General features: G+C 30.9%; 1 protein-coding gene across 1 annotated transcript in view; it reads right to left on the bottom strand.

Moving 5' to 3' along the window:
• The window catches only part of LOC145306479 (uncharacterized), a 54,570-nt gene that overhangs the window by 4,414 nt on the left and 26,086 nt on the right, over positions 1–24,070 (bottom strand). Inside the window, exon 3 of the mRNA XM_080148596.1 lies at positions 3,047–3,139. Coding sequence (XP_080004722.1) covers positions 3,047–3,139 — 93 coding nt within the window. The remainder of the gene's footprint in view (positions 1–3,046; positions 3,140–24,070) is intronic.

The raw sequence follows: 24,070 nt of genomic DNA, 5'->3' as shown, positions 1-24,070 counted from the left end.
ATTACTTCTAGAAATCTTTACTAATAAACAATAATCATAACATCCATAAAATCGAAGCTAAAAAAATAGACTTTATGGCAAACGAACAAAAACACTTGTACAGTGTCAGAAATTAATTAAAATAAAATAAATCCTAAGTCTAAACAAAAATGTATACATATATATGTAAATTTGATGAAAAACTACTTAAATACAGGATTCTGTTTAAGGACATACTTACATTTTTATTACTAGATTATTGAGATGCTACACTTTTAATATGTTTTATTGGTCGTTTTGATATGTAATATGTTGTTAAAGAGACACTTATGGTGTTTAATTGAGTTATGTGAATTAATTACAACTAAAATGTACGCTATTGTGCAATTACTTATAGGGAACATATCTGACTGGAACCCAAGGTTTTGTAAGTTGTCTTTGGGTACTTTTATTAAATCTTTATTAAAGATTAACATAAGCAGCTTCCAAGGTATTCAATCTTCACTTTATCAGGAGTTTTTATGGGGATCAAAAAGGCATCTACAGTTTTATTATTAATTAGGTTCAGCTTTAAATTTGCTGTTTGTATTTTTTGGGTGAAATGGATCTACGTCTCATTAGGATTTTATTAGGAGAAAATGGCTGTTTAGTGTTAATTCACTTACGCACAGGTATTTTATTTTTGAGTCATCATAATCGCATATTTTTACAATAGCACAAACTTGCGTCCACATTTGCCTCCCTCTTATTATTTAATACCCTTCTAAAATATTTGATCTTTGTTAATTCTACACAAGCCCATAAAAGCCTCACCTCCGGGGGGGGGGGGGGACCCCCGCACCGTAATTCCTACTTAAAGTCTACAATCGAAAAAATCATTTTAACTAAATATCCTAATTTTTAAAGTCATAGGAGGAGAGTTCAAACACAAAAAAATAGCCTTAAACCTTAGAAGTACCATTAGCTATATCCTCTAAAAAGTTCAGCCAAACTGGTCCAGTGGTTAGCGGATCCCAAGCTTCGTCCAGACGAACAGACATACATCATTCAACTTTGTATTATACACAACGAGATCCTACGGTACAAATAGAAAGACTCAAAAACATCCTAAAACTTTTATATAAGAATTGCAGATGTTTGAAATGTGGTTACATGAAGAATTGTTGGCGCACAAAAAAACTCTAGGGTTACAAAAATACCCCTGAACTTTGTCACTATATTTTCTGGGAGGGAGGGGACATTGAGTTGGTAAGTATATTGGTGCCCAAAATTAGAAATAAAGGATCTCTCATTGGTTTTGTGGTAATGATGGCGTTTTATTACGTCATCAGTACTGCAGTTGCTCCTGCTTTCTAATTGGAGTCTTGTGTTTTCTGTCATAGAGTGTGGACCTCGTCCTGCTGTGATTCGACACAGAGACCACTGTTGCTGATCATTTGTTGTGGATCAAGTCTGATTGGTTATCAGACTTTGTTTTATTGTATTTTATATTAATCTCATTTACCCATATTCAATCTCATATTAATAATTGATGTTATATATAAACTTGAAGTAATTTGTACTTAGTTTGTTATTTGATGCGACAGTTTGTATAAAAACAATTGAGTTAATGTTTCCACTACTATTAAACAATTTGATAATTTTAAAGCCGATTTTTAAAAAAGAAAATTTTAAGAAACTTTGGAGGTCAGTATAATTTCTAGTCCCCCCTCCTTTTCTGACTAAATCATCTACTTTCTATACCTTAAAAATGTCCTCGTGTTTTACTCTATTTTTTGATATCAAAATGATGTCACTTTATTGCTTTAGCGTAGATGACGCAATTGTAAAAAATACCTATTATATATAGAAAGTGATATAAAATAAAGGTTTAATATGAAAAGAGATCCCGAAAAACAATTTAGAATTAGTAACCATTTTTAAGATCATTAATTATGACACGGGAAGTTAGAGGGCTGCACTCGAACCAATGACCTTTCATATCGTAGTCAAAAACAATGAGAGGGGACAATTGACTGTATATGAATCTACCCCCTTGACTTTGAAGGATAGCACATTGGGCTATAAATTAAAGTGTTATCCAAAGTTTTAAAAGAAATTCCTTCATTTTTTCCTTAAAATCTTGATTGATTGATTCAAGCGATATCAGTATCAAAACTTTTCAACCAATATTTGAATTAACAAAAGGGGGTGATTTTGTTTAAAATCATTAAAGTATCTGTCTTACATTCTACTATCTCAAACTTATTTATTTTTTTCTTCAGATTATCACTCCCTGTTCTAGCGTGAGGTATAAAATAAATGAAATTTTACTCTTTTGTGTCGACTATAAATGTTAAACTTCTGCTCCTTGGATATAAATCAATTTACTAAATTTTCTGCTTTTAAAACAGCAAAAAGTCAAAATAGCAAAAGTATATTTTTTGTTGTCCACTCATTTTAATCTTTTAAACTAGCGTATGAGCCCCTAGCATATGTTGGTTCTGTAGTCACAGGAGCAGAAAGGGGCAAAAAAAATTGCTTAAAACCATTCAATGACTTAATCTGAAAATTAAATAGCCTAAACCATCCAAGGACCTAAGTTAAGATTACACAAATTAGAGAACACAACCAGCTTAGTGGTTATTGAGAACTTAAGCTTCTGACAAAAAAAAACTTACTACTTTATATAATATCTCTTTGATATATTTGCCGATTTGCAAGAATATACAAATGTGCTACTTTAGTATAAAGTTTCACTCATTCTTTAAAAAGTACAATCCATAAGAGAAAAAATCAGGATTGTTGCATCAAATATTTTTTAAAAGTCATATTTACTTACACTTGTCATAAAGTAGCTACTTTACTAAAAAAAGCTGTGGCGTGAAAAAGGGGGTTTAGGGGGTGTTTCCATCTACCTGGCAAACTTAAAAAGGGTGATACTTAGTTTACCTAACCCCTTGATGTCCATCCTCTGCTGCTCTCCTCTTGACAATGATCTACATCCCCTCTAATACACCCTCATAATAGAGCCAAGAGGGCCAGGGTATCCGGGTAATAAAGATTCGCTTCTAAAAACAAGTCATACCTGTTAGTGTTAGTTTCATCATTTGAGTGTTCCGCAGGGGTCAATATTGGGGACAAACTTCTTGAGGGGCTGCAACGCAAGTTTGTACCATCCCTGAAAAAAAATATAAATTGTAAATTAAGATCCAAGAAATGTTATTTCAGTATCATATTACAGACAATTTTCCACGATTATCAAATTAAAAATCATAAAATTAATACCAGTTTTGTTTGCCCGGGCCTTTAGCCCCTCGTGACTAACAAAACTAGTTTAAACTTAGAATTTTTCATTTTGATACCCACAGAAAGTAGTCTATAATACGATGCGATGAATAGCATTTTGGTTCTAATCCAGGGGATCTTAATCGGTTTCAATGCCACACTGGAAAGTATAATAAACTTACAAATCAACTTTCATAAAAGACAATTTATTTCCAATATTATATAGCATACTATAGAATTAAAAAGGATAGGTTTAATTTTCTAAATGATTTATAACGTGGACTAAAATAACGTTTTGTTTAAAGTAATTTTGTATGTTGCTTTAAGTGGTGTTCATTGGTTTCCGCTCATTATCATATTCGGTGTTCTTCAAATTCACCATAAAAACATAATATTAGAGATGGATGTGTTATTGGACTCTAAAACTTTTGAACTGTTAAAAAATTTAATTGGTCGGTTCTGAATTAAAAGTTTTAACAAATAAATTTAATCTAAGGAAAGATAATCTTATCCCTTGAAAACCATGCAAAATAGACATATTATTAAGAGGTTATTTAGTTTTTATAGTGACGGGGGGAAGGATACTTTGTGCTTTTGTAATAATATTCAGCTTTGCTGTTTTGATAATATAAAACATATGTGGAATTATTTGCACACCTTTTAAAACGACAAATTCACTTTGTGATCCTTTTGACTTTTTGAGACAATTTTATTGCGGGATTGGCAAGGAGGGTGAGGACAATGGACGATAAATTAATATTCCACTCCTTAAACATTATATCAATTAGCTTCTTCTTTTGGTAGCTTAAAATATATTTGGGAAAAAAAAGAGAGAGAAACAAAATTTAAATCAGAAGGGTAAAATAAGGTGGGTAGATTCACCCCTCTACATCCCCTGGCGAAACCTTGTTCATATAACATTCCCCTAACTTTGCTTCCTATTATTTTCATTATTATTATTATTCAGGAAAAGGGAATGATATTCTGACAAACAATTCTAAAGGAAAATTTCCCCACAACCCCCTCCCATTCTTTCCCGCCCCTCTTCAGTTACATGGAAAAAAAAAAAAATATACCCCCACCATACTTTAAAAGGTTTCGTGATTTTTTGTAAAATTGATTGTTAGAATAGATACCCATGATTATTATTAGGTAGATTTCTAGTTTTTTTCATTTGGAGGAAGGTTGATTTATTGTCTTTTGTCTTAATTTCATACCTTTAAACCCTAGAAGCGTTTGTGTTGATCTAATGTTGACAATATGGCATTTAATTGATGTGGTCATGACTGACCTATTATAGACATTATATTATTTCTGCTAGGATCCTATAACTACGATTTTAGGTTATTTTAAGAATGATACTAATAATTAATAATCAAAACATTAAAAAATACATATTTATATTTTGTATAAGTACAAAGTACCAACACTTAAACGGTTTTTGTCCTTAAATACTAGGTCTATGAGATTCGAACCAATGCCTCAACGAGTTGATGTGCTACAATCTATGTGGTTTTAGATAGATAGATAGATTGATAGATATAGAGTATAGAATGCAAGACATAATTGCCTTTTAAATTCATATAAATGTCACACATTAAGTGGTTTTATCATCGTATCAAAGATATGTAATCAAGTTAATATTTTAGTTATTTGATATGGACCAGTTAGAGGGCTTACCATTAATCAATGGCGTCCAAGCTTTTTCATTTGGGGGCGGGGGGTGGGTAATCTTTATATCATATAGGCAAGGACGTCAAAGCTTTTTTTTGGGGGGGGTGTAAAAATTCAAACTTCAAAGTGCCGTAGACACCCCCAAATTCATTGGGGGGGGGGGGTATCAACCCCTTACCTCCCCCCCCCCCAATGAACGTCCTTGGAGCCAGGTTATTTATCTATATTATTATAGACAGTTTTCTTCGGATAGTAAAATGAAAAATAATAGGATTAATTCCAGTTTGGTTAGTCCCTTGATGTCGAAATATTAGGTAAACAAAACTGTTATTAATTCTAAGATTTTCATTTTTATATTCTTCAAAATTTTCTATATTAGAATATTATACATGATTTTTTAGTTCGGCTCAGAACCGATTCTAATGCAGCGGTTATTAATCGGTTTTAAAGCCACACTGAAAATAATTGAAAATCAATAAGATTAGATGTTTAATTACTTGAAAGCCTAAATAGTTAAAATAAGATGGACAAAAATAAAAAATATAAAGGGGTGGCCCTTTTTTTAGGATGGTCTTTTAAGTGCAACAAAATTAGATAACCTTTTTTTTAGCACACTCCTATAAGTAAGTGTTCCTAAAAAACAGTCAAAGTGTATAATTAAAATAACGATTTATGTGCCCCTGGCCTCTAGGGTCATTTGATGAATTATTTAACCTAAAATCTAGCGAACCAATCGAACAAGTGGTTTTAGAGATCTTAAAGGACATATAGTCTGTGAGGTGAAAGTACATTGTGCAATTTTTAAACCAAAAATAAAAAAATTTTAAAAGAATTTTAAATTTTTGGTAGATTTTTTTTCAAAATATTTGGTGGATTTTCTCTTCAACCCCATAAACGTAATTAAGTCTATTTAGACCTATGCACCAAGTTATAACCTCTTTATTGTAATTTCTTTAGTTATTTTATACTTTAAAATTACTGTATAATTTCAGTATTAATATCCGTTGAAAAAAATGATGTGGTTAAATAGGTTAAAATAATCATAGCAATGGCTTTATGTAATCTTTAAATGCTTAGATAACCCATCAGTTTATTAAGTAAGAATAAAAATAGTTATATGCAGCTTACAAAATAAGTACAATTTTTTGCTTAATTAGCTAGTTAACAATAATTTAAGGAAAAAGAACAGTAATGTATTATACAGAGAGACACTGTACATACCCCAGTTATAGTGTATCTAGCCTTCCTAAACCAAACAAAATGAATGTAATTTTTCAACAATTAATTTTACTCTAAAGAATGGGTAATCTTATTTCTCACTGTAAGGTATATATATGTACATAAATTTATTGTTCAGAGTCATATTAAAGTAGAAGGTATGTAAGTTTGGTGTTATAATTATAATAGAGCAGTTGCGCTCATAATAACTGATCTTTTACCTTTAAACTTTCACAAACGGCATAATAATAATACTATGATAATGTCGTTTTGTTAAGTAATTAGAGTTAGATTGTAAACAAATGTCATCATTTTAATACCATCATCCAAATGTCATTTTTATGTGCACATCGGCGGGGGGAGGGGGGTGAGGGTTAAAAAGTTAAAAATTTTGACATTTATGATGGGTATATACTAAGTAGAGTACCTTAAGATTTGATCCTACTCTGGTATAAAAACATGACCATAGAAAAATATTTATACTAGAATGGTGATGCAAGGTCTGTATAATATGCTACAAGTGCATAGCCATGGTCTTTCTCTCGAATATTTAGTTCAAACCCATATATAAATGTTAGAGGAGCAGGTTTATAAAACATTTTTGAAAACTTCATTTATAAATAAGGACTTTAAAATGTATATTTTGGTATAAACAAAGCTTTAAAGATCAAGAACACTGCTCTGCGTTCTTTCATATGTTAAGGTAAGGTATTTATATTCCAACATGAACTAATTCTGAGGTCTTTTGGTATAGAGTTAGTTATGTAATCAACATTTTATTGCTATATGTTATTAAGAAATATGGATTTTATAAAAAAAAAGAATGACAACATCCATAAAAGCAAAGCTCAACTAATCGACTAAGTAAAGCTAAGATGAATAATATAATATTTCAAAAGTATTATTATTAGTAAAAATTTCATTTTATACACAATTGAATTTTTTTTTGTTTATTTGTAATTTTAATGAAGCTAATTATTTACAAAATTGAAAATTGTGTAATTCATAGTAACCATCCCTAGTGTTTTTGTTTTCCTAAAAATCTTAGCTAAAATTTACTATTTTATACATTTTGTAATTCTGTTTTATTAGGTTTATTTCACAACCAGAAAAAAGTAGCTGGACAAAATGTCTAAAAAAATCATCCTTGTGCCGTTATAAAATTTAGGGATTTTCCATCTCTTGAGTCACTTTGTCCAGCTACAGAAAATAAATTTGTAAGGAGCTATATTGAATCAACCAATTTACACATGACAAAGTTGACGAATAAAACGTTGGGTACCAGTATAATTAAAACTCCAACGTACCCTTATTCCTAGCTAAATGGATATCTTCTACCTTACAGTTTAACTTTTCTATAAGTTGTGCTCAAATGTTAAAGTCGTACAGATTAATATACTATTCCTATTATAATCTGATTTAAAATCAAACTTCTTTTGTTTGCCTACTGTAGTAGTTAAATGGATATGGAATTACTTGGATATTGCACAAGTTTTTCAGTTACTTTAATAAAATGATATATCCAAGCTGGATAATAGAATGAAAACCCTATTCTCACATAGACGACCCCTTAAATAGTGGATGTAAATATTCTTTTTTTCTCATTCTTATCCCCGAGGTAGTCATTTTTTGCCCTGAGGTAGTCATTTTTTTCCTTGAGCATGGCAACCGGTGAACAGAATCTCAGTTCTGCACCACAAGCCTCGCACGACTGAAGTTCCCATGTCTATACAGTCATATTTATATGAAAATCTGAGAAAATATTTTTAGAAGATTTTAGAATTTTTTTTTGAAGATTTTAAATTTTTTTTGAAGATTTTAGAATTTTTATTATTTACTAAAAGAAAGCATAATTATCTCGGGGAACGGGGAAAAAATGAAGATTAAAAACCAAAATTAAACCACATTTTAGCTTAAAAATGAGTTTTTGTTTAAATGAGAATGATATTCCTATCCAGTTTTTTTGTTCAGGAATACCCTATTCCAGTGTTTTACCCCATCATCCAACTCCTCCTGGAGAAAAGTTTTAACCAATAATTGAAGACTATATTAGCAACCTAAATTGACGAGAAAAAAAATTCCTGTCGCAATATCCAAGTATTCTATATCCATTATAGTAGTTGCAACTTGCAACCATATAAAATTGGGAGAGATTGTGTTAATATAAAACAACATAAAATGTAAATCAGCAAAGAAGAATTCGAGATAGAAACATAATAAGGTAAAAATATAACTGTTTGCATGAAAACGCTATGAAACAAAGTACCCTCTCTTTAAGACTAAATTGAAAATAAGAGGAGGGAGGAGGCAACTTTTTTGTTTATTTGTTTGTTGCTTTAGGTCAGGTTAGGTTGATAGTATTGGATACTAGGTTTCCCCGTAGGGATAATGCTCCCCGACATGGTTAAGCAATCCCCTTGTTTTCAATTCATTTCATAAATAAATAAAAAGGTGAAGAATATCAACCCCTAAACTTAAGTAAATCACCCGAAACTTTATAGAAGTAATAAAAATGGTTTACATAACAAAAAATTGAACCCTTCATTAACCAAAAGTAATTTTGCTAATTTATAAAATATTTTACATTGATCAAACACCCACCCTAAAAAACTCGAGTCGAGCAGAAATAATTTGATTTCCCAATTAAATTTCCCCTGTCGAAAAAAAAGTGAGTGCAACAAAATACACGAATACAAGGATAGAACCTTTAAATATAAAAAATCATTCATTCAATAAAAAAAGTGTCATATTTTGCTTGATTTTGCAAGTTTACTTTTTAGTTCAGTTATTTATAATCAAATATAACATATAAGATTGATTTCAGATCCGTTGTCCCAAGGGGCCGAAGATCCGGAAAAACAAAACTGGTATTATTATATTATGTTTATTTATGTATTCTTGGAAAATTGTCCCTAATACGATACGATACATGAAATTTCCGTATAGATCAGAACCATTTCTAATTTAGCGGATAATAATCGGTTTAGTAGATATAAAAGAAAAAAAAACTTTAGACCAAAACACACAATACTGCTCTGAAGATGTTTTATAGATCTTAACGAACTTATATACAAATATCGTAATATTATTAGACAAGATGTTATAATTGAAAGGTACTAATATATTGCAGAGAGGGAGAGAGAGGGGACATTGGCCTGTTTATTACACTAGTCCGCAAAGTTTTATAATAACGTTTTCTTATTCGTTGGATTAACAACTTTGGAGACTTTTACTGAAATTTGATTGGTTGGTTTATCAAATTGAGTGCCCAAACGTTTCAACAAATATTTGTAATCTACAGAAGGGGTAATTTTGTGCATTGACATTGAGGATGTAAATCAATTTATCGGCCATTGTCTTATCCCTTTAGATCCCTGATTTATTGACACACAATTTCAATAGTTTATATCGGCTAAATATCATTTAATAAAAGTAATCATAACTGACCTTTTTACATGTTAGTGTTATAAGTTTACTACATTTTATCCGACCATTACTGCTAGAAACACATATCTACAATGTAAGGCTATTCCCATAATGCCATTTTGCCATGTCTTATGTTGATATAATAACAGCCCAAAATTCAACAGGGCTGACAACAAAATTATGGGGGGAAAGTAAAGTTGAATATGATAATAAATATAAAAGAACAAGATGAATAATCCATTAATTTGACCAATAGTAACACAATGTAGGAACAATCTGTCCACATTATTGTTTAATAAATGTACACTTATTTAGCATTTTATTCATACAATAGATGAGCTAACAACAATTGATTTTCTAAGTATTAAACTTTGCTTTGAGAAATTCCATTGTCAAAAGTGTTGTCGCTTGTATTATGTAATTGAATCATACGTGTTAAGTTTTATCTGCTTAAACATCTAGGGTATTAAATCTATTACTATAGTTAATATTGGAGTAAAATCACTTCAGCATATTATCACATTATTTCATATTCGCAAAAAAGGACACACAAATAAATATAGAATACGTGGATATATTGACAGGGGAAAAATTAGGTTGCTAATATAGACCTCATTTATTGGTCAATTTGCTTTTCTTGTAGGAGAGGAGGATATGTAGTAAAGAGATTGTTTTTGCCAGCTGAGAGTATTACTTTACTATAGTACATGCAAATATGCAACATCCATATTTCGATTGACACAACAAAAATTAATTAGATAGACTGTTTTTATGAGTATAAAGCAAAGGCAAAGGGGTAGTTTGTGTTGTTGTAATAATATGCTGTTCTAAAAATTTATATACGGAAATTTATGCATACTGTAAAAATTGCATTAGAAATGAGTGCACTAAAAACATATTCTACAATCCAACAAAAATATGAACCAAGATGTAGCTAAAGAAAGCGCAGAAGTGAATGATACTGTATGCGAAGATTAAAAAATCGATCAATATAATAAACATAATAATTATTATGCCTTAACAAATCTTAAGAGAAGAACGTACAAAAATCTTTCTGAGGGTGCTTTTACACAAAGCGCCTGTTATGCATTGATACTTCCTATAATTTTTAAAATAAATTGAAAAAAAGGAGTACCCAATATAATCTAACTTAAACTGACCTAAAGAAATAAACAAACAAACTAAAAACGTTTATTTTCAATTTATTGAAAAAAATTTGGGGAGGTGTGAAATCGCCAAAGTAAGTTATTAATTTAATAGCATTATAAATAGTGTTGCATAACTTTTTCACTACAATATTATTTTATAATTTTTCAAAAAAAAAATCTGTATTAAAATGGAAACACTATATCGCACTGCACAAAGTAGTAGCGAATAAAAAATCAGGGAACATGGATAAAAATATTGAAAAACTTTCATTGAAGAAAATTAAAATACAAAAAAAAAGTTTTATGATATGTAACTTGAAATCAATAATTTTCATATGTTTTAAGATAATCTGTACAATACAATGGACGTTAATTCATTATCATGTTAAACAATAGCCTTTTGGTTCTGTTGAGTCGATTTGATTTTTGGAAGAATTTTTCCCCATCAGTGATTATTGAGGAGAAAAAATGTTATTTAAACGTGATGGGTAGTCACTCACTTTTCCCTTCAGGGCTCGGTAATCGCAACCGCGTGTTTTAGATATCAGCTTAATTTCAACTATTTGCCTAAATCTTGCCAAAATTTTGAAACATGAAATTTAAAAATTTTAACTTTAAGGGCTTCTAACTAATGGTAGTCGCTGATATGTCACCCATGACCACTTTGTGTATGTCATTAGTGGACATAAAGTATTGTAAACTCTTGTCGACATAATTCATCGTAACAAATCAAAGCCGCCCAAAATGAGCGGTTGTTTAACACTAATCTTTGCTTTTTATCCATCATTTTTGAAGCATAACATAATGAAATTTTACATAAAAAAGTAGCTGGATGTTTGTATGCGTCTATATACATCTAGTAAAATTCCAACTATTAAATCGCCCTGAACTTTTCATGGAAGATTCATAGGTGTCCTTTTCATATCTTTATCTTTAAAACTAGAAACCCTTAGAAGCTATTTACGCACTCACTAATTTAAAATAAAAAGAGGTTCGTTTAAATAAAATTACAAAAAAAATTCTAGCGATCACGATTGAATGATTTAATGAATATAAAACAAACCTACATAGATGACTTTAAATGAATTTTTAAGGTTAAAATAAATGTTTTAAAATCATCTTATTTTTAGTTTATTCATATGATGAGTTAAATATTTAAATATTCAAAAATTGTTGCTTTGGTGTTTTTGTAATTCAGTAAAAAAAAATAGCAATGAATCTTTAGTAGCAAATCTGCTTTAAGATTATATCATATTTGTCCTTTAGTTCTTCTGTTTGTCTGTTGTGCTGCTTTCAAGGTTTTCTCTCTCCTCTATCTCTCTCTCTCGCTCCTTCTTTACCATTCTCTTCTTTATCTTATTATTAATCTCTTTCTTTGTCTTTTTTTCTATCTCCTTTAATTGAATGATAAAATGCGTTGATACTATAAAGTCTAGGTAACTATGTTAAGGTGACCGTTAAAAACAGATAAACTGACATATCCTTGGTATAGAGCAACTGCGCTACTTTTAAAAAATCCATATTGCAGTTGTGTAAAAACGACCTTCAATTTTTGTCATTTTCAATCCATTTCCGACGAGATTTTTATGCAGAATCAACAATTATGCATTGAAAGGTATGAGGATTACAAAAACCATATAAAAAAGAAACCGATTAATATCTACTGGTTATGAACACAGTAATAGTGTCTGACTGATTATGACGTAACAAAAAAAAATTAGCCAATAAAAGGCCACTATAAATTTTACCATTGGTCAATAACGACCTCTCATTGGCTAATTTTTTTTTGTTACGTCATAATCAGTCAGACACTATTACTGTGTTCACTGGTTATCAGCCATACTGAAAAATAATGATTAGCATCGTATTACTGAAAATTTTCCAAGAAAATAAAATAAAAATCATGAGGCCCAAAGGTTCTAACAAAACTGGTTTTAAACTTATGATTTTTACTTTTAATATCCATAGAAAGCTGTATAAAATACGATTATATAAATATAACTAATTATTTTGAAAATTAAATTTTTATGATAATAATTATCGCTATTCTAAAGAATAACCTTATTCAATGTCAAAAATGTTTACTGTTTCTTTAATGATGAAAAGATTTGTTCAAAAATATTTTTTGGGGGGGTTTTTATTTATAATTAGTGATTTTGTGTTTTTTTTTTGTAAAAGGTTAATCTTAAAATATTATATCAATTAGTTTGTCCGTTAACATGTCTGTCTAAACAATAAAGATTCTTTTATATGCCTCCTACACCATATGTTGTGCTTTTTAATAAAATTATGATAAATAAAAATAACCCATTTTTAAAATAAATTATTATCGAAAAGTCTGAACACTGCTATTTTGTACCAACCAAATAATAGTGAAATGAAAGACCACAAAGTTTTCAAGCCAAACAAGGATAAACATGATATACTGTCCAATGTCCCATTCCTTCCCGATAAGACTATACTGAAAAATCATGTATAGCATCGTATTGCAGACAAAATTTTAAGAATATTAAAATGAAAAAAAATCAGTTTTGTTATCCATGGCCTTCGGCCCATTAGTTCTTACAAAACTGATTTTACTCTTATAATCTATCATTTTAATATCCGCGGAAAGCTGTCTATAATAAATATTATATTATGGAAATAAAAATTATTCAATGATATATTATGTTAAGATATCTTATTTTTGTTTGTTGTTTATTTAGCAAATAAACCTTTGTCTATGAAAATATTTATTTAAGATTGATTTTTAGATATACACCAAGCAAATATTGTTAGTAAGATAGCTACTCTATAATTATGGTTGCATGTAAGTCCTTCAGTTTAATAATTTTTTATAGTTTACTCTTATAAGGTTGTGATTAATAAGTTACTAATAGAGTCAAGGGGAGTGACCAGATATAAAAGTCAAACCCCCTTTAAATTTAGGGTTGGGGGTGGAATAAAAAAGTTGCATGCTTCGCGCGTCAATTTAACAATTCAAAGACGTTTGTTTGACTTTCTAGTTGGTTGTTGGTTGGACAGCTTTGGGGGTGCATCCATCCTCCTGACACTAAAAATATACCCCGCTTGCTGTCTTTATTTCTCCTCCATTAAGATCACACCTCCCTTCACCCCCCTCAATTTCGGTTTGAGGGGGTGTGAACAATCGTTAGGGGGGAGGGGAGGGGGGCCAACATTTAAGAATTTTCTGCATGCTACTGTTTATTTTTTTCTCGAACAATCCTAGGTATAAAATAAAACTTTGCTTGATTGTTAGATTAGATTATAAATTGTTTACTTTATTTGTTCATTTGTAATTCATATTCATCTTTTAAGCCAATTAACTGTAATTGTTTAACATCAAAAAAGGCTAAATTAAAAACTAGAAAATCATGAAAATTGTTTTTACTATACCTATACATACATGAAATTTCAGGTGGCTAAAACAGCTCACTTATGGCCTTAGTAAAAACATACCTTAAATAAAATACAAATAATGAATTATCATAAAAAAAGATAAAACTGCAAATTGTGCTGCTAATTTACAAAAAGGGACCCTATTTAAAAAAATAAAACTTTCACGGACACCTTAAGTGCCTCTAGATCCTTATGTGTGTGTAGTCGCTAGACCTTTCATAAAGACATTATGTTCATCTGTTTTTTATGTGTAATGAATATTCATAGCACTGTAAATGTCATAGTTTTTCAGATCTCAAGGATGACAATAATTACCTTTAAAAAAATACTTTTATTTTGATTAAAGTATTACGATGGCTTTGAGCTATTTTTCTGTCCCTATCTATCTAGTCCAATACAGAGCCCTCATATGTTAGGGGCGCTAATAAAATGAATACATTCATATAATGTTAAAATAACAGCATTAACCTTCAAGTATTTTATCAAAATAAGCAGCAACATGAACCTTTATCTATAGTAAAAATTTACATAGTGGATTTTTCAAAGTAATTATCCCTTACCCCTTACAGAAGAGGAAGTCATTTTGTATTCCAAAATCGAAATCATTAGTCTTATCTCAAACAAGGTTGACAACATCAATAAATGCGAAGCCTAAAAATCGGACAGTTGGACAAACGAACATTACATGTAGAGAATTTCAGGGCTTTTGATACAGAAAAAAACGGAAAAAAATAATATTTTCAGAAAGGCTCCGAATCCGCTGGATTAGAACCGGTTTAGTCATAATAAAAAATCATGTATCGTATTGTATTATAGATAATTTCCCCCGTAAAATGAAAAAAATCTTAAAATTTAATGGCCCAGGTTTTCAGTCTCATGGGCAACAAAGTAGAATTAAATTTTAAAATTATTCTATTGTCCACTAAAAACTGCCTGTAATACAATATTCTAAATAACCCTTAAAAATCTGAAGTTTTTATCTCCATTCACATATTCCTTAATTCGTGTTTAAATGTTCTTAAATTGTAAGTTAATACCTGTATCTTCCTAATAATTTAACAAGATAAGGAGTTTACCAACTAGGATAGCAACATTCAAAAATGCGAAACTCTGAAACGGTAGGACAAACGTACATAAACTTGTTGCAAAATTGCTTAAACACAGAATACTGTCTATAGACATACTTACATTTAAATTCAAAGACTTTATTATAGAGATTCTGCGCTCATGATATTATACCTTGCTGTCCTAGGAATTATTATTCCAAAATTAAAGAATAGGATACTTATATCATAGAAAAAAATTTGTCAAAAAAGCTTAAAATCAGAATGTTTTATACAAAAAAGCTAAAATAAATAGATAGATAAATAAATTGTGACGATTCCCCTAAAATCTAGGGGTTCAGTCACCAAAAAAGGTAAGAGAAAAAAAAAATACATAAAGATTCAAGTCACATGTATAATTACTTAACAAATGGGGTTAGAAAATATGGTTAGCATTCGTCTCCGCATAAGTTTTCATATTTGCAATACAAGACATTATCATATTATATTTAGTGTTGATGTTTTTTCCGTTCTTGTTTAATACGTTTTAGATAACCCTCACGTTAGTCCCTGGATGATTTTTAAGCAATAACTAAAATATTTAGTCTTATTTTGGTTTTATGCTATATTTCCATCCCTACTCCTAAAAATAAAGAGCCACAAGATGACTCCCGGGATGGTTTCAGGCTATTTTTCTCGTTTACAGCCCCATCGAGTGCAAGGTGCTATGGCTGCGACAACTAGTAGCAATTAAATTAGAGGGTTGTTAAAAAGTATGAGTGTAGCAAAAGGGAAAGTAAAATTTTGAGCTGATTTAATAATATGTGGCTTTGCTAATGTGATACATTTGCAGAAGTAAATAAACACTTAACAAAAAATGAGCAAGGATATAGTAATTAAAACAAGCAGGGAGGAATGGGGCAATGGACTGAAAATTACACTGGTACTTAAAGTTTTATAACCACGATATCTTATTCGTTGGCTCAAAAACATTTGGTACTTTTATAAAAATTTTATTGGTAGGTTTATAAACCATTTGTGTCCAAACATTTAAAGAAACTATTTTATTCTAAAAAAGGGTAATTTTGTATATCATAAAATAAGGATGTAAAAATCAATTATCGCCCATTGTCTTATCCCTTAAGATCCCTGAAAAAAAGGCAACACAATGGCGATGAACTGAATTTTAGTTTCCGAAAGTGTGCGTAGCTTCCGCGTCCTATCTCAATATTTGCTACTAGCTAAAAAAGCTTCGAACTTAAAAAAATCAAAATTTGAAAAATTTAAATTTTTGAATGTATAAATCGTTTATACATTAAATCGCTTTTCCATTTGACCAGAGTCGCTGAAAATAGGGTCTGCAATAATTGGGTTATCTGTTGTACACTTTAGGAAACTAGGGCTCGAATAGGAAATCAATTTCAGCTGATCCAAATGGCAGACGAGTTGTAATAGTACAAAGGATAAAGGGAAAAGTAGATTGAAACCAAGGAAGATTAAGTCCAGAGATAGCAAAGAAAGAGATAGAGATAGAAAGACACAGCGATAGAGAGAAAGATATAGAGAGAAAATATAGAAAAAGAGAAAGATAGAAAGAGAAAATGATAGAGATATATGTAGGAAGAGAGAGAGAGAGAAAATGATGGGGAGGGACAGAGAGAGACAGGTTGACTATTTATTTATATGACAGAGAGAACCGAATAGACAGACAACAGAAGGAACGACAGAATGACAGACACAATCATTTATAGTGTAGCTTCGATTGTATATGCTATAAATAAATAAGGAATAAGGAGTTAAAAACATAATTTCAGCAAAAATTAAAAGGAAGATTAACTTATCATACAATGACGTATCTCTGAATTCTCTCGAAACTCGACTGTTTCCAAAAATATATGAGCTCATTATTTTTACCCTTGTTACACGTAAATCAAACTTCATAACCCATGTTTTAACGTTCATGCACAATTCCACCATATTTTTTTAAAACTAGCAAAGTTATTATACTATACTATCAGCTACGACCCTAGATGACTGGATTGGCTAGTTTTAAAATATTTTTTGTTTCTTTAATAAAAAAACTGACAATATCTTTGTCAAGTATCTAATGGGATAAATACCCAATGATGATACACAAAATTACCCATTCTGTAGATTACAATTAGAAGCACTTAATGTAACAACCGATCAAAATTTAATAAAATTCCCCAAAGTTGTTAAGCCAACGTATTAAAAAAAACACGTTAATTTAAAACTTTGGGAACTGGTGTAATAAACAGCCCAATTTCCCCTCCCTCCCTGTATTTTCGTTCATTACAGGAGGTAAAACAAAATTTCTTTGGAACCTCTTTCCCTAGCTGCTCTCTTAATTAGCTGAAATGTATAAACACTTGAAGACGTATTTTAAAAATTCTACTATAATAAAGACCTTAGTTATAGCTTAATTATATTTTTTTGTCTAGGGGGATAAAAAAGGTTTAAAAGTCAAGAATTAAAAAAATATTACTTTTAATAAATCTATAATACAAAGTAGCTTGATGTCTGTCTGTCCGTCCGTCTGTCTGTCTGTCTGTCCGTACAAAAATATAAATCGATATAGATAAATATAAAAAGTTTTAAAGAGTTATAAAAAGTTATAAAATGTAATAAAATACAGAAAACATCTTAAAAAATGTAAACAAATTTTTAAAATTCTCCCTTGAACCTTTAGATAAAGGCCCTAGAGGCTTGAGGCGAATCCGCTAGTTTAATAAAATTCAGAGGTTGATTCTTAAAAATTGAACCGCCAAATTGAATAGCAAAGACCCCCACTATTTTTTAAAGAACCCTTCTTAGTATTATAAAAATCTAACTGGTTACTTCGCACCTAGCCTCTAGGGAAAAGCCTGGAGGTCGGGAAAATGGCCTAGAATATCGCCAGTTCGATTATACAGCTGTTAAATAATAGATAATAGACTCATGGCTAAAAAAATCGTATCGACATTGTGCAGTGTTCTAAAGGGATAAGACAATGACCGATAAATTGATGTACATCCCCAATGATGATATGATGATACACATAATTACAGCTTCTGTAGATTAAAATTAGTGGTTGAAACGTTTGAACACTCAACTTAATGAATCAACCAATCAAAATTCACTAAAGCCCTCAACGTTGATAAGCCAACGAATAAGAAAACGTTATTATAGAAGATGATTAAAGTCCCTCAACAGATTATGACGTCATACGATAGAATAGCCGTTGAGAGGCCAGTATACACTGTAATTGACCAATGGTAAAATTTATCGTATGACGTCATAATCTGTTGAGGGACTTTATTCAACTTTGTTGTTATAGAACTTTTGGGACTAGTGTAATAAACAGCCCATTGTCCTCTCTCTCTAGCATAGCATAAGTTATATGTATATTCTACTTTTAATAGACTGATAATAATCTTTTTAATGGCTTAACTTAGTAACTTTAATTACCATAAATTATAATTTTCAACCAAGGACAATTATATCCATTAGTAGTGAGATTCTAAAAGACTTAAAAGATTAAATATGCCTATAAGTTGGTCAGAAAAGGCAAACTACTTAAAAAGAACAGTAAACTGTAAAAAGATAGTATAAGAGTCTATCTTTTTATATAAAGTAGTAAGCTTTTTTGTCTGTAGTAAAGAATCTCAGTAACCGCTGAACCGATTGGGTTCTACATTTTAGAGAAGCTGCACTTAGGTCTTTGGATGGTTTTAGGCTTTTTTACTTTTTAGGTTTAGGTCGTAGGATGGTATCAAGCTATTTTTCTCCCCTTCCTCTAACCCTTTGAAAAAAACAAGACCCTATATGCTAGGGCACAGCCGCTAGTCTTTTATAAAGTAACAGGGTGTTTGTGTATCTGTAGCTTAAGATCTCAATTAACGCTTGGCCAATATAGTACTCCTTAACAAGGTAGATTTAAATAGGTCATAAGAAGTTTTATAACTCTTTTTAGATAGTGTATCTATAACTTCCCATGAAAAATTGCCACTAGTAAAATGTCCCTCTCAATATAATTTTCTTTTTTCTTTTTAAAACTAAAATAAAAAAAGCGGATAGTCGATTTACCCCCGCCCTCTTCCCAAAAGTGCCTCAAGATAGAAATGGAAAAATTGACAGACAGACTGACAGATCAATTTATTAGAGTTTCTACGACTTAATCATGTATTAAAAACATAAACACGCTGATTTTTAATGATAAGAGAAAGAATGCATGACTGACCAAATGCAAAACCGATCAAAATATTAATAACATGACTTTGGTACTAAAATCATTAATAAACATGTTTATTTGAACAAAACCTAAAGTATTGAGTAATAAAGATTTTGTAAAAAAATCTTGGAAATGGTTGTTCGATTTTCTCGCCCCCCTTTTAAAGGTTCTAGAGGTGAAGCCCACGGCTTAAAGTTTGTATCTGAGCTGGATCTTTAAATGTGTAGACGTGGCCAGAGGTATTAAAAATAAAATTGGCCACGCGTGGCCATGGCTTTATGCGATCTTTAAATCAAAACCACTTTTTGAATTTTCAGTAAAATTATGAAGAAAAAGTAATAATGATAATACCTAAAAACTTCAAACATTTAAAAATCCATGTTTTATTGACAGCACCGGTAGTGGCGACGGTTACGGCTACGACTACGGCCACGACTACGGCCACGGCAACGGCTACACATTTAAAGATGCAGCTCTGGTCTTTTTACATTTCTACTTGAATCACTAAAGGCAAAATTTTGTATAGGAAACTTTATAATATGAATTTTATTTCGTTCATGGTCCTATCTCTTTTAATTCCTAGTTTGGTGTGTCTTGACCTCCGTAAAATTAGCAAATAGCATTTTAGCAAATAATTAGAACCGCATATCATAACAGCGTAAAAACTGCAATAATATCTTCATTATGATCCCGGTCCCGTTTATTTGCTACTAGCGGCTTTTCCCTAGAGAACTCTATGGACATTTGAGAAGGAGGGGGGTTAATCCATTTGCTTTTAATTTTAAATCTACCCCAAAATATTTTGAACCTTTCCAGGTAGCAACAATGTGCAGGAGAACCATATCGGTTTGGTGGTTAGCGAGATCCTCTAGTACAGACTGATATACAGACAGACAGACATACAGACACATAGACAAACAAACAGAAAAAACAGACAGACAAACAAAAAGAAAAAAACAGACAGACAAACAGACAGAATAACAGACAGACAAACAGACATACAAACAGACAGACAAACAGACAGACAAACAGACAGACAAACAGACAGACAAACAGACAGACAAACAGACAGACAAACAGACAGACAAACAGACAGACAAACAGACAGACAAACAGACAGACAAACAGACAGACAAACAGACAGACAAACAGACAGACAAACAGACAGACAAACAGACAGACAAACAGACAGACAAACAGACAGACAAACAGACAGACAAACAGACAGACAAACAGACAGACAAACAGACAGACAAACAGACAGACAAACAGACAGACAAACAGACAGACAAACAGACAGACAAACAGACAGACAAACAGACAGACAAACAGACAGACAAACAAAAAGACAAACAGACAGACATACATTACGTTTCTTTTATATGATGATTGTAAAACACTTGCGAATGCGGTATTGATGGCACACCTTCTGTTGTTCATGGTTGGGCTGTTTAATTAGCTATTTGTTCTAATTAGTTGGGTGCCTATGCACATATGCCTCATAGAAAAAAAAAACTGTAGAATAAAGAATTAACATTTTAGACACTCTTTGCCAGTGATGTGATGTGGACATTGGACTGTAAATTACTTTGGTAATCAAACTTATTTAAACACTCACTCGCCGTCTTGAAAACTGGGTACACCTTTTAAACATTGATCTATCTTTAATCTTTCTAAACAGTAATTTTAATCTGAAGAAGGGATATTTTGTTTATCATTATAGGGGCTGAACATCTTTACATAATATATTGTCATATTCCTTAAGATTCTTGCTCTTTACCTTGTCAATAAGATTTAAAAAATTGAAATACATAGTTTGTCAGTTATTTTTAAAAATGTGTAATATAACATTTTACATACATACAACTATTTAATTGCAAGACCTTTGTTTTAAGGTCTTTACTGTGCATGGCAATGAATAAGATCTGTTAAAGGGTCAAAGAAGAACCCCTATTCCTACTATAATTTACTCTTAGTTGAAAAAAGTAGTGAGATATCTATATAAGTTTGTGTATATGTCCATTTAATGTTTTGTGATTTGGTTCAATCAAGTTTTATGCTAATTTTCACATAAGTACCTTCTAATGATTCTATTGTCATATTATTCCATGTTTTGAAAGACTAAACTACAGGCAACCTTGGGTAAAAGCATGAGTTAAGTTTTGCTATGTAGATCAAAGAAACACAGAATACAATTGTTAAAATTAATTCTGCGCTGATTTAAAATTTATAACTGATTCTAAAAGTCAATTTATTGTAAAAACTTCGCCCCTAGATTTGTTAAAAACCATTTTATGACAAGCAGAGTGCAATCGGTTCAGTAGTTGGTGAATTTCTTGACCTTCATATAGAAACGGCCAGACAAACGAACGGACAGACATTTGTGTATGTATTTTAGTATAAATAACAGCATACTTTTTAACAAGAAGTTGCATATATTTTTATAACGATTAAATTCAAGCCTTCTTTAAGAAGACCTATACCTGCGTTTTTTAAGAGTTTATAGATGGCTGTTTACAAATTAGGTTTCTAAAATGTCATTAAAGAAAAGTGTTCCTGTTTGACATATAGTCGATTAAATCGGTATTTCAGTGACATTATAATACCATATAAATAAACCTATTTTATAAAGTAACTTAAAGAACTTTTAGTTCTCTGTATAGAGTGGTTTACTTGTAATATTACTCCATTAAAATTACTTTTAACAGCCTCATATATTAGACATTAATTTTCGCATCTGCGAACAACAACCTATACAGAAGTACCATAAAAATGTACTAGCAGCTACGCAAAAGTCATCTAGAGGCTCTGTATTCGAATGTAGAAGAAAGGGGACAGAAAAATAAACTAAAACCATCAATAGACTTAAATTTTAAATAAATAGCCTAAAACCATTCAGAGACCTATACACAAAATAGAGAAGTTAATCTGTTCAGTAGTATCTTAAGGGACTAAAAACCAGGGATCGGAAGCCTCACGTAAGCCGCGCATAAGCATCAGTTTTAAACCTGCTTGTGAGCAGAAAAAAAAATTTAAGAAAGAAGGATTGTCTGCTAAAGAGCCGTTTTATACATCCAGCTGAATTTTATAGTGATAAAATCACGATTTAACTGAGGCTTACACGCGGCTTACGTGAGGCTTCCGATCCCTGCTAAAAACCAACCTTACTTCTTTAAATAAAAGGATTTAGATTAAAATTGCCGACTTTTTTAGAGTGAGAATTTTGGAGCACATGTAAGTCGGATTAAGGAAGGAAAAAATGGGGATTTGCGCTCATTTTTCAATGTTGCACTAATCCAATTTTTACTGTTCAATTTGTGTTCTAAAAAGGTTAGGTCAAACCTGGACTTGTTGTATTTTTATTATCAAAGGTGGTTTATTTAACATAGCAACGTTATATTCAACAGTTTGGATACCCTTACTGGTATACCCATATAAAAGTAACAAGATGTCTGTCTGTCTTTTAAGTGATCTAAATAACTGGCGAAACTATATGGTTCTCATTTACAGTGAAGCTTCTTATATGTCCATGGAAGGTTTATGACTATGAAAGGAGGAGATACTTCTACGCTCTCAGGACAAATCACCCACAGAAAAAAATCCCCACCTTCTTACTTTTCTTTTCAAATCTAAAATTACACTTAGACAGTCGACTCCTCCTTTCCTCTTTCTTTTGTAGGCACGAAGCCGCTAGTATGTTGTTAAATAAACAGAACAAATATTTTATATTATTTTTACTGTGAAATTATGCCTTCCTTGTTTATTATCCAGCAGTTTTGAGCCTTGTATTTTGAAGGAGTTTTATGCAACTCTATCTAGCCAGGATGACAGACAAACAGTACACCGAGAATATACGCAAGTTTTTAAAGTACACTGACAAATCAATAGTAAAATATTGCTTCCAAAAGTTTAATTAATAGTTGGTGTTAAAAATTTATATTTTCAATATTGAGGATATTAATATGTTCAAAATCTTAGCTGTACAAAATCGAACCATGAATTATCTCGCGACCTAGCCACCTTTTTTAGCACAGAATTTTGACAGGGATTATATTTAATACTAGTGGCTGGGCCACTATTTTTTTTCTTCAAGAGGGGCCCTGATAAATATATCTAAATAGCTCTGAACCAGTACTAGACTTCCCAGAATATCATGCCATATCGTCACAAGAGTCATAGTATCAAATTTAGACAATTACATATTATGCAAAATCATCAAAAATATAAAATTTATTACTAACAGTTACAGGAATCATTCTGTATCATAATTGGATGAACAAATAATTTATTGTCCATTGTCTTATTTCGTTTAGTGATTTTGATTATTTTATAATCTTATGCAAGAGGTTGGGATAAAACAGGATGACTCAATCAAAAAATACTCATTGCCTAAAAATATAATATCTTCTTTGAAAACATATTAAAATGTATGTTATAGCCTAAAATAAGCTATAACTATTATCGGAGGGGTTTTAAATTATTGATTCTATGATATAACATTAGAAAATGTTCTAAAATATGATGATAGTATGATGTTATATAACTAAAGCATATCTACTCTAGAACTTAGACTGTCAGACTAGAGGTGTAATAAAGAAAATAAATCTATGCTTCAAGGTAATATTCAAAACCAGGGCTCGGCAGTCGTGCGTCAGGGATAAGACAATGGACGATTAATTGATATG

The sequence above is a fragment of the Acartia tonsa genome, chromosome 14 (genome assembly GCF_053477335.1).
Source record: "Acartia tonsa isolate MP-2025a chromosome 14, ASM5347733v1, whole genome shotgun sequence".
NCBI lineage: Eukaryota > Metazoa > Arthropoda > Copepoda > Calanoida > Acartiidae > Acartia > Acartia tonsa.
The sequence above is the reverse complement of the archived record's forward strand: the minus strand, read 5'-3'. Positions and strand labels throughout refer to the sequence as shown.